This window comes from Cyanistes caeruleus, chromosome 28 (genome assembly GCF_971803275.1).
Source record: "Cyanistes caeruleus chromosome 28, bCyaCae1.hap1.1, whole genome shotgun sequence".
In the NCBI taxonomy this organism is placed as follows: Eukaryota; Metazoa; Chordata; class Aves; order Passeriformes; family Paridae; genus Cyanistes; species Cyanistes caeruleus.
This window is the reverse complement of record NC_141728.1, coordinates 1,258,554-1,270,556: the sequence shown is the minus strand read 5'-3', so window position 1 is coordinate 1,270,556 and position 12,003 is coordinate 1,258,554. Positions and strand designations below refer to the sequence as shown.

The 12,003-nt window shown below is 47.5% G+C and overlaps 1 protein-coding gene and 1 long non-coding RNA gene across 3 annotated transcripts in view; one reads left to right on the top strand and one right to left on the bottom strand.

Annotated features, from left to right (window-relative positions):
* The window catches only part of LOC147649008 (uncharacterized), a 769,650-nt gene that overhangs the window by 752,989 nt on the left and 4,658 nt on the right, over positions 1-12,003 (top strand). Inside the window, exon 1 of one of the 2 annotated variants that reach the window (XR_015279682.1) lies at positions 7,033-7,287. The exons of the other annotated variant lie outside the window; for it this stretch is intronic. This is a non-coding gene — a long non-coding RNA (uncharacterized LOC147649008). Of the gene's footprint in view, positions 1-7,032; positions 7,288-12,003 lie in introns of those variants that run through there. 2 annotated transcript variants of the gene reach the window in all.
* LOC147649009 (olfactory receptor 14J1-like) lies at positions 2,383-5,721 on the bottom strand. The gene is made up of 2 exons (XM_086864957.1): positions 4,793-5,721; positions 2,383-3,576 (listed from the first exon to the last, which is right to left on the bottom strand). The coding sequence occupies exon 2, from the start codon at positions 3,551-3,553 to the stop codon at positions 2,621-2,623; it is 933 nt and encodes a 310-aa protein (XP_086721083.1). The 5' UTR covers positions 3,554-3,576; positions 4,793-5,721; the 3' UTR covers positions 2,383-2,620.

The following is a 12,003-nucleotide window of genomic DNA, read 5'->3' as shown; positions in this document are numbered from 1 at the left end:
GAGGGGTAATTTGGGCACTCAGGTGAGAAATTTGGACCCAAAAAGTGGAATTTAAATGAGAAAAAATAGGTATTTGAGTGCCCAGATGGGAAATTTGGACCCAGAAGGGGAAATTTGGTGTTAAAAGGGAGAGTTTTGGTCTAAAAAAGTGGAATTTGGGTGCCCAAATTGGAAGTTTGGACCAAAACTGGGGAATTTGGGACCTATTTCTAGGGGAAAAGATCCATTTCAAGCTATCAACTACTAACATCAACTAACTTAACAACATTCTAACAACTTTAGCACAACAAAAGGTTAATTTGGGTGCCCAGATAGGAAATATGGACCCAAAAGGGAAGATCTGGCTCCTAAAAGGAACAGTTTCGCCCAAAACTGGGGGTTTGAGCAGCAAAAAGGGGCAGTTTAGATGTAAAAATGAGAGTTTGGATTAAAAACAAACAGGAGTCTGATGCTAAAAGGTCAACCCAGGTGAGCCAACGGCAGCCAGGGGGGAAATTTGGGGCAATAAAAAAAGATTTAGAAAGAAAAAGGGGATTTGGGACCAGAAAAAAAGGGAGTTTCTGTCCAAAAGTGGGAATTTTGGGTCCCAAAAATAGGAATTTGGGTCCTCAGGTGGAAAGTTTGTACCTGAAATGGGGACATTTGGGCCAGGAAGAGAGAATTTAGGCCTAAAAATGGGGAATTTGGTTGCTCAGGTAGGGTATTTGGACTGAAAAAGAAGAATTTGGGGCCAAAAATGGGGACTTCGGTCCCAATAAAAGGGGAATTTGTGTGCCCAGATGGGAAATTTGGAGCCAGAAGTGGGAATTTGCCTCCCAAAATGGAGAGTTTGGCCCAAAACTGGGGTTTTGAGCCACAAAAAGTGTTAGTTTAGACCCAAAATTAAGATTTTGTTTTAAAAAAATATTAAAGTCTGATGCTAAAAGGTCAACCCAGGTGAGCCAATGGCAGCCAGGGGGGAAATCTGGCACAAAAAGAGGAGATTTGGGATGAAAAAGGGATTTTGGGCCCAGAAAAAAGGGGAAATTAGGTCCAAAAGTGAGAATTTGGGCTCAGAAGTGGGGATTTGGGGCCAAAAAAGAACATTTTTGGCACTCAAGTGTGACATTTGGACCCAAAAAGGAGAATTTGGGCCTGAAAAGGGGGAAATTGAGCACTCAGGTGAAAAATTTGGATGCCAAAAGGAGAATCTGGGTCCAAAAACCAGAAACTTGGACCAAAAAAAGGTGAATTTGGGGGCCCAGATGGGAAATATGGACCCAGAAGGAGGAATTTGGCCCCTAAATGGTATATTTTGGTCCAAAACTGGGGGTTTCAGCAACAAAATGTGCCAATCTGGATCTTAAAGGGGCAGTTTAGATCTAAAAAAAAGGGAATTTGGGGCCAAAATGGGGAGTAATGAAACCAGGAGCTTGTCATTAACTCATGTTAATGAAAGTGAGGACATGATTATAACTTGAACCAGCCCCACGCTGGATTTGGGGCTGAGCCCAGGAGCCTCAGGCACTGAGAGAAGGGTGAAGAAGCTGCTCCAGGAGTCCAAAGGCAAAGTGCAAGTCCCTTGGAGCATCAGTGGCCCCAGGGAGGGCAGGGAGTGGCAAAGGCTCCCCAGGGAGTGGGGAGAGCAGATCCTGGAGGCCAGGGCTGCAGGGAGCCAAAGGCTGTGAGCAGGAACTGCAATGCTGAGCAAGCCCTGGCTGGCTGGAGGCAGCAGAAAGGCCAAGCCCTGAGCCCAGGCCTGGCACAGCAGGGCCTGTCCCTCACGGGGGGCTCGGGGCTGTTCCTGGGGCAGGGGGATGTGAGGGGCAGCAAGGACAAATGCCATCAACCTGGGGGACCCTGCAGATCCTCATGGAACCAAGGGCCAGCGTGAGCCAGCAGGGCCTGACGCAAACAAGAGGCCCCTGGGAGCCTGCGGGGCTGCAACAGCCCACAGCACTCCAGTGATGGCGGCAGCCAAAGGCTCCTTGACTTGCCTTTGGTGCACGGGACAAACCCCAGCAGATATTCTCAAGGGACACAGGGGCAAAGAACATTCTTAGTTGCAAGGGACCCCCAAGGACCAGCAATTCCAGCTGTCAAGTGAATGGCCCACACAGGGATTGAAGCCACAGCCTCGCTGATATCAGCACCGTGCTCTGACCAACGGAGCTCAGAGGTGAAAACCACACAGAATTTTACTGGCAAAGTACAGAGAACCAAGGAACTTGGGCAAAGCATTTAATACAACATCCAGTTGAACATAAAACACTTTCCACAGCAGAAACTGCATTAAGTCAGCCCATTTAACCTGCAAACCTTTAACCCTTGAGGTGTTAAGGTACCCAAAATCATTCAATGCAGAGCCAGAGAAGCACTGAGGAATGACCCTGGACACACAGGTCAGAGCAAGCACTTGTTTTTATTTAAATGCACAGGGAACAGACCTCTTGTAGGTCTTTGTGTTTCAAAAGAAAGGTAGATATTCATGTAGAAATACAATAAGTAATACTACAGTATTTGTATATCACACAACAACAGTAGCAAAAGTTACCAATGAATAAATGCACAAGCAGAGAATAATAAGGCTGAGATTCCAAAGAGTTACATTCAAAAGGCTCTGCAGCAGAAAAGAGAGAGTTTAATACTTCTGAAAATACAAAGTCATCAATTTTCTCAGGGCAGCCTTGAGCTCCTGGTTCCTCAGGCTGTAGATGAGGGGGTTCAGGGCTGGAGACACCACTGAGTACAGAACTGACACTGCCAGATCCAGGGATGGGGAGGAGATGGAGGGGGGCTTCAGGTTGGCAAAAATGCCAGTGCTGAGGAACAGGGAGAGCACGGCCAGGTGAGGGAGGCAGGTGGAAAAGGCTTTGTGCTGTCCCTGCTCAGAGGGGATCCTCAGCACAGCCCTGAAGATCTGCACATAGGAGAAAACAATGAACACAAAACACACAAGTGCTAAGGAGGTAGTGAAAATGGAAACCCCAAGTTCCCTGAGGTGGGACTTGGAGCAGGAGAGCTTGAGGATGTGTGGGATTTCGCAGAAGAACTGGCCCAGGGCATTGCCCTGGCACAGGGGCAGGGAAAATGTATTGGCCGTGTGCAGCAGAGCATTGAGAAAGGCACTGGCCCAGGCAGCTGCTGCCATGTGGGCACAAGCTCTGCTGCCCAGGAGGGTCCCGTAGTGCAGGGGTTTGCAGATGGACACGTAGCGGTCGTAGCACATGATGGTCAGCAGGAAATACTCTGCTGAGATGAAGAAAAGAAAGAAAAACACCTGTGCAGCACATCCTGAGTAGGAGATGGTCCTGGTGTCCCAGAGGGAATTGTGCATGGCTTTGGGCACAGTGGTGCAGATGCAGCCCAGGTCAGTGAGGGCCAGGTTGAGCAGGAAGAAGAACATGGGGCTGTGCAGGTGGTGGCTGCAGGCTATGGCACTGATGATGAGGGTGTTGCCCAGGAGGGCAGCCAGGGAGATGCCCAGGAAGAGGCAGAAGTGCAGGAGCTGCAGCTGCCGCGTGTCTGCCAGTGCCAGCAGGAGGAAGTGGCTGAAGGAGCTGCTGTTGGGCATTTCTTCACTCTGGGCATGGTGGACTGTTGAAAGAACACATTGAAAAGCTGAGACAGGTTTTCTTGAGTCAATTCTATGCTATTTTCTTACAAATTTACGAAAAATTACTTCTCTTTCTTTGAGGAAAATTTGCTTGGTTTTTTATTTATTTTTGAGCCTGAGTTTTGCTGCTAAGTTACTGTTCCTTTCTGTGAAAGGGCAGAAATCCTCTTTCAGCATTGCTCTCAGCCTGAGCACTGGGGAGCCCAGAGGAAAATCAGGGCTCCCTGTGCCCAGGGCACTCAGACCTGCTGGTCTCACACAGATGCCCTTTACTCATTACACCTCCCTCTGTTTCAGGGTGGCTAAACATAAAACATGCTTGAAAAATAAAGGAACCTCTTTAAAGGCTCCAATTTCAAACCAATTTTCCCGAGACTCCTTTTTGTCTCAGTGCAGCTGGATAGGGAGGGATACCCAGGGCTGGTCAGGCTCTCTGCCTGAGGTTGTGCCTATTGGGAGCTGTTTCTCTCTATCCAAGCCTTGTCCCTGCCAGTGCTCCCGAGCCCAGCCCAGCCCTGGGGGCTCAGCTCTGCCCTGCACACCCCTCCCAGCACAGGCACTGCCCAGGGCCATCTCCCTGCCAGCAGGGCCTTAAGTGCAGCTCAGACAAACAGAGATGCTGCAAGCCAAGGTGCTGCTGCTGCTGGCTGTGGCTAGAGGAGGCTGAGGAGGCACTTTGGGAGGGAGAGCTGAGGCAGCTCTGCTGATGCCCAGGGTGACAGTGCAGGAGTCTCAGTGACACAGACCAAGCTGACAGCCCCTTGCCCTTTCCTTTAGGAGAAAGCCGAGAGCAGCCCTGGCCATGCAGCACCATCTCCACAGCAGGAGGAATCTGCCCTGATGGGGGTCGGTCCTTCCCCCTCCAACTTCTCCCCAGCACCCACGGGGAGCTCCCAGGCAGGCTGAGAGCTGCCCCTGGCAGGTGGCAGATGCCCTGGCCTGGCAAAGAGCCCTCAGGGCTGCAGGAGCTGCTCTGCAGGACAGCCCTGGGCAGCCCTGGCTGCAGCCCCAGCTTCAGCCCCTGCAGCCGTCCCTGGCAGCAGGAGCCGTCCTGCCCTGTCCCTCTGAGGGTGCCCAGGGCAGCCCCGCTCTGCAGCACATCCTCCCCAAACCACAAACGGCAGCAGAGCCATCCCTACAGTCATGTCAGTGCTGTCATGGGGCAGCTTTAGGAGATCCCCGCAGCCAGAGACTTACTGTGCCAGCAGTTGGGAGCATTTCTCCATGAAGAAGCTCAGACTTGTCCTTCCAGTTGCTTTAAGGCACCCAGGTAGCTGCAGGCAGCGCCCTCAGCCCTGCTGGGCTGGGAGAAAAGCTGCTCATCAGGAGAAATGCCTTTTTGAAGCTCTTCTTGGTTGCCAGGAGCTGCCTCTGTGCCAAGAGCTCGGCCCAGCTCAGCAACAGCACCAGGATTTTAATGACCCTCTCAGGGCTTTGGTGTTGTTTCCACCTGACTCAGTCCCTGAGAGAGTGTTCAAAAAACTTCTCAAGAAGTTTAACTCAATGTTAAATTGGCACTCCAATTTAAAGTTTCAATTCAAAGTTTCTTGAAGTTTTAATGGGTGGGGAAAGTGTCCCCAGGTTCCAGGGAGAGCAGAACACTGCAGGCACTGATGACAGCTGGGGACAAGCAAGGGAAAGGTGTCTCTGGTGCTGAGCAAAGCTGGATGTGTTTCAGGAGTGCAAAGGGCCAAGGGCTGAGCCCCAGCCCCTGGCAAGGCAGATGCTGTCCCTCCCTCATTGCTCAAGGCTCTTCCCGGGCCACTGGCATGTGGGGATGTGCAATGCCAAGGGCAGCACCATGGGGCGGCCCCTGCCAGGCTGCTGAGCAGGGACAAGGAGGCAATGAGGCCCCAGGGCTGCCAGGGTCACTTGTCTCCTCCTCATGGCTCAGGCCCAGGCCCAGCAGCCATGGCCAAAGGGCTGCACAAGTTGCCTCTGGCAGGGCCTTGCAGCTGCTGCCCATCCCTGTGCCCTCTCCAGCCCAGGCTGCCCTACGGTGTCCATGCCCTGCGCCTCTGGCCCTGCAGGCTGTCGTCATCCCCCGGCTGCCCCAGCTCGCGGGGCCCTTCCTTTGTGACAGCTCTGCGTCCTGCCTGCCTCTGCCTGGCCACACAAAGCCTTGGGCTGCTCCAAACTCCTTCTGGGGGATGTGTTGCACCACAGCCCTGCCCTGGGACACAAATTCCTCTTTTTTTGTTTTCAGTCTATACCTCCCCAGGTGATCTGGGTGGCATTATTTCTTTCTCAGGCTGTTGCATATAATCAAGAAGAGCTCCACCATCTCTGAAGCCACCCTTCAAGCCCTCTCAGGCTACTCCAGTTCTCAGTCTTCACACTGTTATAAATGCAACGGCAAATTAAAGATTAACAAAGATTAATTTATTATAAATTAATAAAGCAACAAACAGTGAGGAAAAACCACAATAAATGGACAGCGCAGCGCTGGGTGGACAGGGTCTATACGCAAGGTATAGGTGTTCCCAAATCCATGTCTGAGGGTTCTCTGGCCTGGGTTTTTATAGGGATTTTATGTCCCCAGGCTAAAATTCCAACCAGTTTCCATTCACCAAATGTCCCTGATTGTCTGGTGAAAGGATTTCCTGGCTTAGAACATTGAGTCAGTAAGTATCCGGGCAGAGTCTCCTCAAATGCAAAGTGAGTCTGTATGTATTTTAACATATTTCATCACAGCAGGATTGAGAGATCCGGGCTAGCGCCGATGGATATCTCGGAGGAGTAGTCTCTTCTTTGTCTTTCTTGATTGAGTTTCTGTAGTATGGGTGTTGTGAATTCATGTTGTAAATATTGGCTTTTCACAATTATTCTGATAAATATATTATATGCTTTCACTATATTCTTTTCTCTCTTAGCAAGTTATAGGCTTAGATAGGAATTCTGAATGGTAAGGATATGTCTCATCTGGAGAAGGCAAGATAACTCCAGCAGGCAAGACAATGGGAGGATCAAGCTGTGGAAAACAGGCTGTTATCAGCAGCAGGAAATGGAGAGCAAACTGTTACCAAAAAGCCGGTACCAGGACGTTGGCAAGGGGGAAAGATATGAAGCCCATCTGCTCTCTGAGGAAGTATAAGGGGCCTGGACCCTTATCAACAAGTGACCATCTGCAGCAGAAAGGAAACCAAAAACTCCGAAATAATGCTGACCAGCTAGACCAGCAAAAATTATGCTGACCAACAGAAAATAAAATTGAAAAAAAATATGATCCAAGAAGGTGGAACCAGGGAGGGGACATGCTTGAATATGCATTAACCTCTCGCAGCAAGGATGGGATAAAAAGGACACTCCTGAGATACCAGGTGTGCTCTTGGCAGCGCGCCAAGGCACCCGGCCGTATCTCTTTGCTTTACTTTATGTCTCTTATTGTCTTTATTAAACATTTTTAAAATTTTACAGGAGTGAACTTCGTTTTTCACAGAAATTGGGGGCTCGTCCGGGATTAAGCACCTCGCCCCGGGGAAACCAGGAGATTCCAGGCGGGGGAAGGCGCCTCCCTGCCAGTTTTGGTAATCCGCTTTGGCTCTTCTGGTGTCATCGGTGGTAGCAGGACAACACCCGGAGGACAAGAGAGAGACAAGTAAAGCAAAGAAAAATAAAAACAAACAAAAAAATAAAGGTAATAAAGCGCTCCTTCAAAACCCCATAATCTTTCAGGACCTGAACAGGAATTGGTAAGTACTGATCAGGGGGGGTGGAAACGGGGGGATGAATGTGTGTGAATGAGACGCAAGCTGGTTACCCCAGACCTGCGGAGCGAGAGCAGAGTCCATAGTACCGCGGTTCCTATCTTTCGCGAGAAAATAGGCCGGGAATTGGACGAAGCGAAAGAAAAAGGAGTGAGAGAATCCCCCCGGGGTTTCTGAGACTGGGGTCTCAGGGAGGGGTTGAGCCCCTGGAAAGGAAGGAGTCGGGAGTTCTCCTTAGTCCAGTGTACTAGGAGACGGGACAAAAAGGGGATAAAAAATAATAAATCCCCGGGAATATTGCCAGGTTGAGGGTGCAAACCACGGGAAGTGTGGGATACAGTACCCAAGAAAATCTGGGGGGGTTGGCCAACAACATTGAAGGTACCTTATTATTGTATTGTCTTGGTGTGAGTGAAAAATGAGTGAGAAAAACCTATTAAAGAAATGAGAATGCATGTGTGAATGAGAGATCGTGTATAACTGTATCTTGAAGGAGGGGGAAGGTGGACTGTAACAAGAGCATTGAAAGAAGGATTTGGGGTTTGTTGGTTTTTGTTGGTGGTGCTGTGAAGGGTAATTAGTGTTTTAAAGAAGTGAACTTGTGGTATGTTGTTTTGAAGAAGTGAACTGGTGTTTTAAAGGAGTGGAATTGGTATTCTAAAATAGTACAATTGGTGTTCTAAATAGTGGTGCTTAAAGGAGTAGGTTGAAACAGAGAACACTTGGAAAAATGGGACAGAGAACCAGTAAGCTGTCATTAAGAGAAAAAAGAATTAATAAAATACCAGAGGATATACCTCAAGATAGTCCCCTTGGGATCAAGCTAGCAAATTGGGATTCAGATCCTGATACAAAGGGGAAAGACAAAGTAAAAATGATCCAATTTTGCATGAAGGAGTGGGTAAAAAAGGAAATTAGACCTGATCATGTTTACTGGCCAAAATACGGGTCCTCTGAGGCTTGGATCTGCCAGGCTCTAAATATATTTGTGAATTCAAAAGAGCCATTTAATCCAGAAGAAAGAGAATATGCCTCTTGCTGGCTAGGAAACACAGAACTTCTGGGAGCCAGAGTTTTTAAAGTATCTAAAACTCCAGAGGTTGAGCAAACAGAAAATAAAAAAAAAATGGGACCCCCTGGATGCTTTACCTCCACCGCTGGCACAGGGAGCCCCCCCGCTGCAGCCAGCCGCAGGGGTTCCCCAGCCTCCGGGAATTCCTCCGCCTCCAATGGCGCTGGGAATCCTCCCACCCCCGCTGATGCTGGGAATTCCACCCGTCCCGGGAACTCCTGCTCCCCCCTTCGAACCGGGGAGAGCGCTGGGTGTCCCGACTCTGGCTTCTGCTCCACCCGCCCTGGCGGCCCCGGCTTCATTGCCGGGCTACAGCATCCCTGCCCTGGCAGCCCCGGCTTCACTGCCGGACCCCAGCAGCTCGGCACAGGCGGCCCTGGCTTCACTGCCAGGCCCCGCCCTCACTCCTTCTGCACTAGGGATTCCAGCTTCCCTGCCGGGCTCTGTTTCTGCTTCTTTTCCTTTGGAGGGTTCAGCGCCTGCCGCCCAGATAACATCTCTTCTTAATGAAGGGGCACCATATCAGAACACAAGGGGAGCAATTAAAGCTCAAAAGCAGCCTGATAATCTCTATGTTACCAACACTAATACAAAACAAGGGAAGGGGGCTGTAAAAACAGATAAACAGGGAGAGTGGAACCAAGAAATCAATTTATTCCCATTACGAGAAGTACCTATGGGGGGAGTCCAGGGGGGAACGGGATTTGTGAATGCTCCTTTGACTTCTACAGAAGTTAGGAATTTCAAAAAGGAGATTAAAGGGCTATTAGAAGACCCTATAGGTACAGCCGAACAATTAGATCAATTCCTAGGGCCCAATATTTTCACTTGGGAAGAAATGCAATCAATAATGAAAATAATATTTTCCCAAGAGGAAAGAGATATGATTAGAACTGCTGGGATAAAAATATGGGAAAGAGAAAACCAACAAGGCCCACCAGGAGAACAGAAATTGCCAACTGCACCTCCTGATTGGAACCAGAATGATGAAGTTGGGAGGGGAAGTATGAATGATTATCGTAATTTGATAATCAAAGGGATAAAGGAGGGAGCGCCCCGAGGGCAAAATGTTAGAAAAGCCTTTGAGGGACAACAGGGAAAAGAGGAAACCCCAACTGAATGGCTGGAAAGGCTCCGAAAAAAATATGAAACAATACTCTGGAATAGACCCTGAGTCCCTAGCAGGACAAGCCCTGCTAAGGGTTAATTTTGTCACCCGAGCATGGCCAGATATTAGGAAAAAACTAGAAAAATTGGAGGACTGGCATGACAAACCCTTAAATGATTTATTAAGAGAAGCTCAAAGGGTTTATGTACGGAGAGATGAAGAAAAAGCTAAAGTGGAAGCAAAAATCATGATAGCCACTATGAGGGAAAACACCTTCCAGAAAAATCTGAATCAAAAACCCTCAGGAATTCCTCCTAAACACTCAGGGGCTAGAAGTGGGGAAAAGGGAAGAAATAAAAATCCAGCACAATCAAAATTCCCGGGGCAACCCAGGAATACCTGTTTTTATTGCAAAAAGGAAGGGCATTTTAAACGAGAATGCCCTCACTTAAGGAGGGATCTAAAGATATTTCAAGAGACACCTCCAGAGGAAGAACAGCGAAGTCAGGGGCTCTATTATTTTTGGGGGGACAAATACCATCTGGAGCCTTTGATAACTTTAAAAGTGGGCCCCCAAGAGGAGAAATTAGAATTTATAGTTGATACTGGGGCAGAAAGGACTTGTGTTGTTAATATTCCAAAGGGATGTGATATAAGTAATGATACTGTAAAAGTAACAGGGGCAAAAGGGGAAGGGTTTAAAGTTCCTGTCATTAAAAATGTGGTCATAGAAGGAGAAACAAAAATAGGAATAGGAGATGTTTTACTAGTTCCTGGGGCTGGCAGCAACTTATTGGGAAGGGATTTACAGATACAATTAGGAATTGGGGTTATCCCAGAAGAAGGGAAAATGACAGCCAAAGTGTTAAAACTTGGCCAGGAAGATGAAGAACAAATTAACAAAGAGGTTTGGGCTGGAAAAGGAAATAGGGGTGGATTGAATATTGACCCCATAAGGGTCACTATTGAAAGGGAAGAATGTCCCATACGTGTACGTCAGTATCCTATTTCTTTGGAGGGGAGAGAAGGCTTAAAGCCAGTCATAGAAGAATTGATAAAGGATGGGACATTGGAACCTTGCAAATCTCCTCATAACACCCCTATACTCCCAGTAAAGAAACCTGATGGAAATTACAGATTAGTGCAGGATTTAAGGGAGGTTAATAAAAGAACACGAGCCCGTTACCCTGTGGTTCCTAATCCTTATACTCTTTTAAGTAAAGTCCCACCTCAACATCAGTGGTTCAGTGTGGTGGATCTTAAAGATGCTTTCTGGGCCTGCCCACTGGCAGAAGAAAGCCGAGATATTTTTGCCTTTGAATGGGAAGATCCAAATACTGGGAGAAAGCAACAATTAAGATGGACAAAATTACCACAAGGATTCACAGAGTCCCCAAATCTATTCGGGCAAGCCTTAGAAGAGATACTACAAACTTTCCCCACTCCTGTAGGAATACAAATCATCCAATATGTGGATGATCTCCTAATATCAGGAGAAATAGAAGCTGAAGTTAGAGAAGCTACTATAAAACTTCTGAATTTTCTTGGGGAAAAGGGACTCAGAGTATCAAAAGGAAAGTTACAGTTTGTGGAATCAGAGGTAAAATATCTTGGTCACCTGATAAGCAAAGGTAACAGGAAATTAAATCCTGAAAGAATTGCAGGGATCCTATCCCTTCCTCCTCCCTCTTCAAAGAAAGAGGTTAGGAAACTGCTAGGACTACTGGGATACTGTAGATTGTGGATTGAAGGATACACACAAGCAGTAAAATTTTTGTATGAGAAATTGACAGGAGGGGACAATATAATATGGACTAAAGATGATGATGATAAATTAGAACAATTGAAATTGAAACTAGCCTCAGTACCAGCCCTAAGCCTACCCTCCTTAGAAAAACCCTTTCATTTATATGTTAATGTGGAAAACGGAGTAGCTCACGGGGTTTTAGTTCAAGAATGGGGGGGGGTGAAGAAACCAATAGCCTTTCTATCCAAATTATTGGATCCAGTGAGCCATGGCTGGCCAGTATGTATTCAGGCAATAGCAGCTACTGCTATGTTGGTGGAAGAAAGCCGTAAGCTCACCTTTGGAAGTAAATTAATTGTATGCACTCCTCATGCTGTTCGAAATGTGCTAAATCAAAAAGCTGAGAAATGGTTAACAGACTCCAGGATGTTAAAATATGAAGCAATCTTAATTGACAATAATGATTTGACAATAGAAACAAGCAGGAGTCTCAATCCAGCCCAATTCCTGTATGGGGAACCAAAAGATGATTTGGTACATAATTGTCTGGAAATTATACAATGCCAAACTAAAGTTCGGGAAGATTTAGCAGAACAAGCCCTTTTGGAGGGAAAAAAAAAATATATGTTGATGGTTCATCCAGATGCTTGCAAGGAAAAAGAATGTCGGGATATGCTGTAGTTGATGGGGAAAATATGCAGACCATCGAAAAAGGAAGTCTACCTTCAAACTGGTCTGCTCAATCTTGTGAATTATATGCTTTAAAAAGAGCAC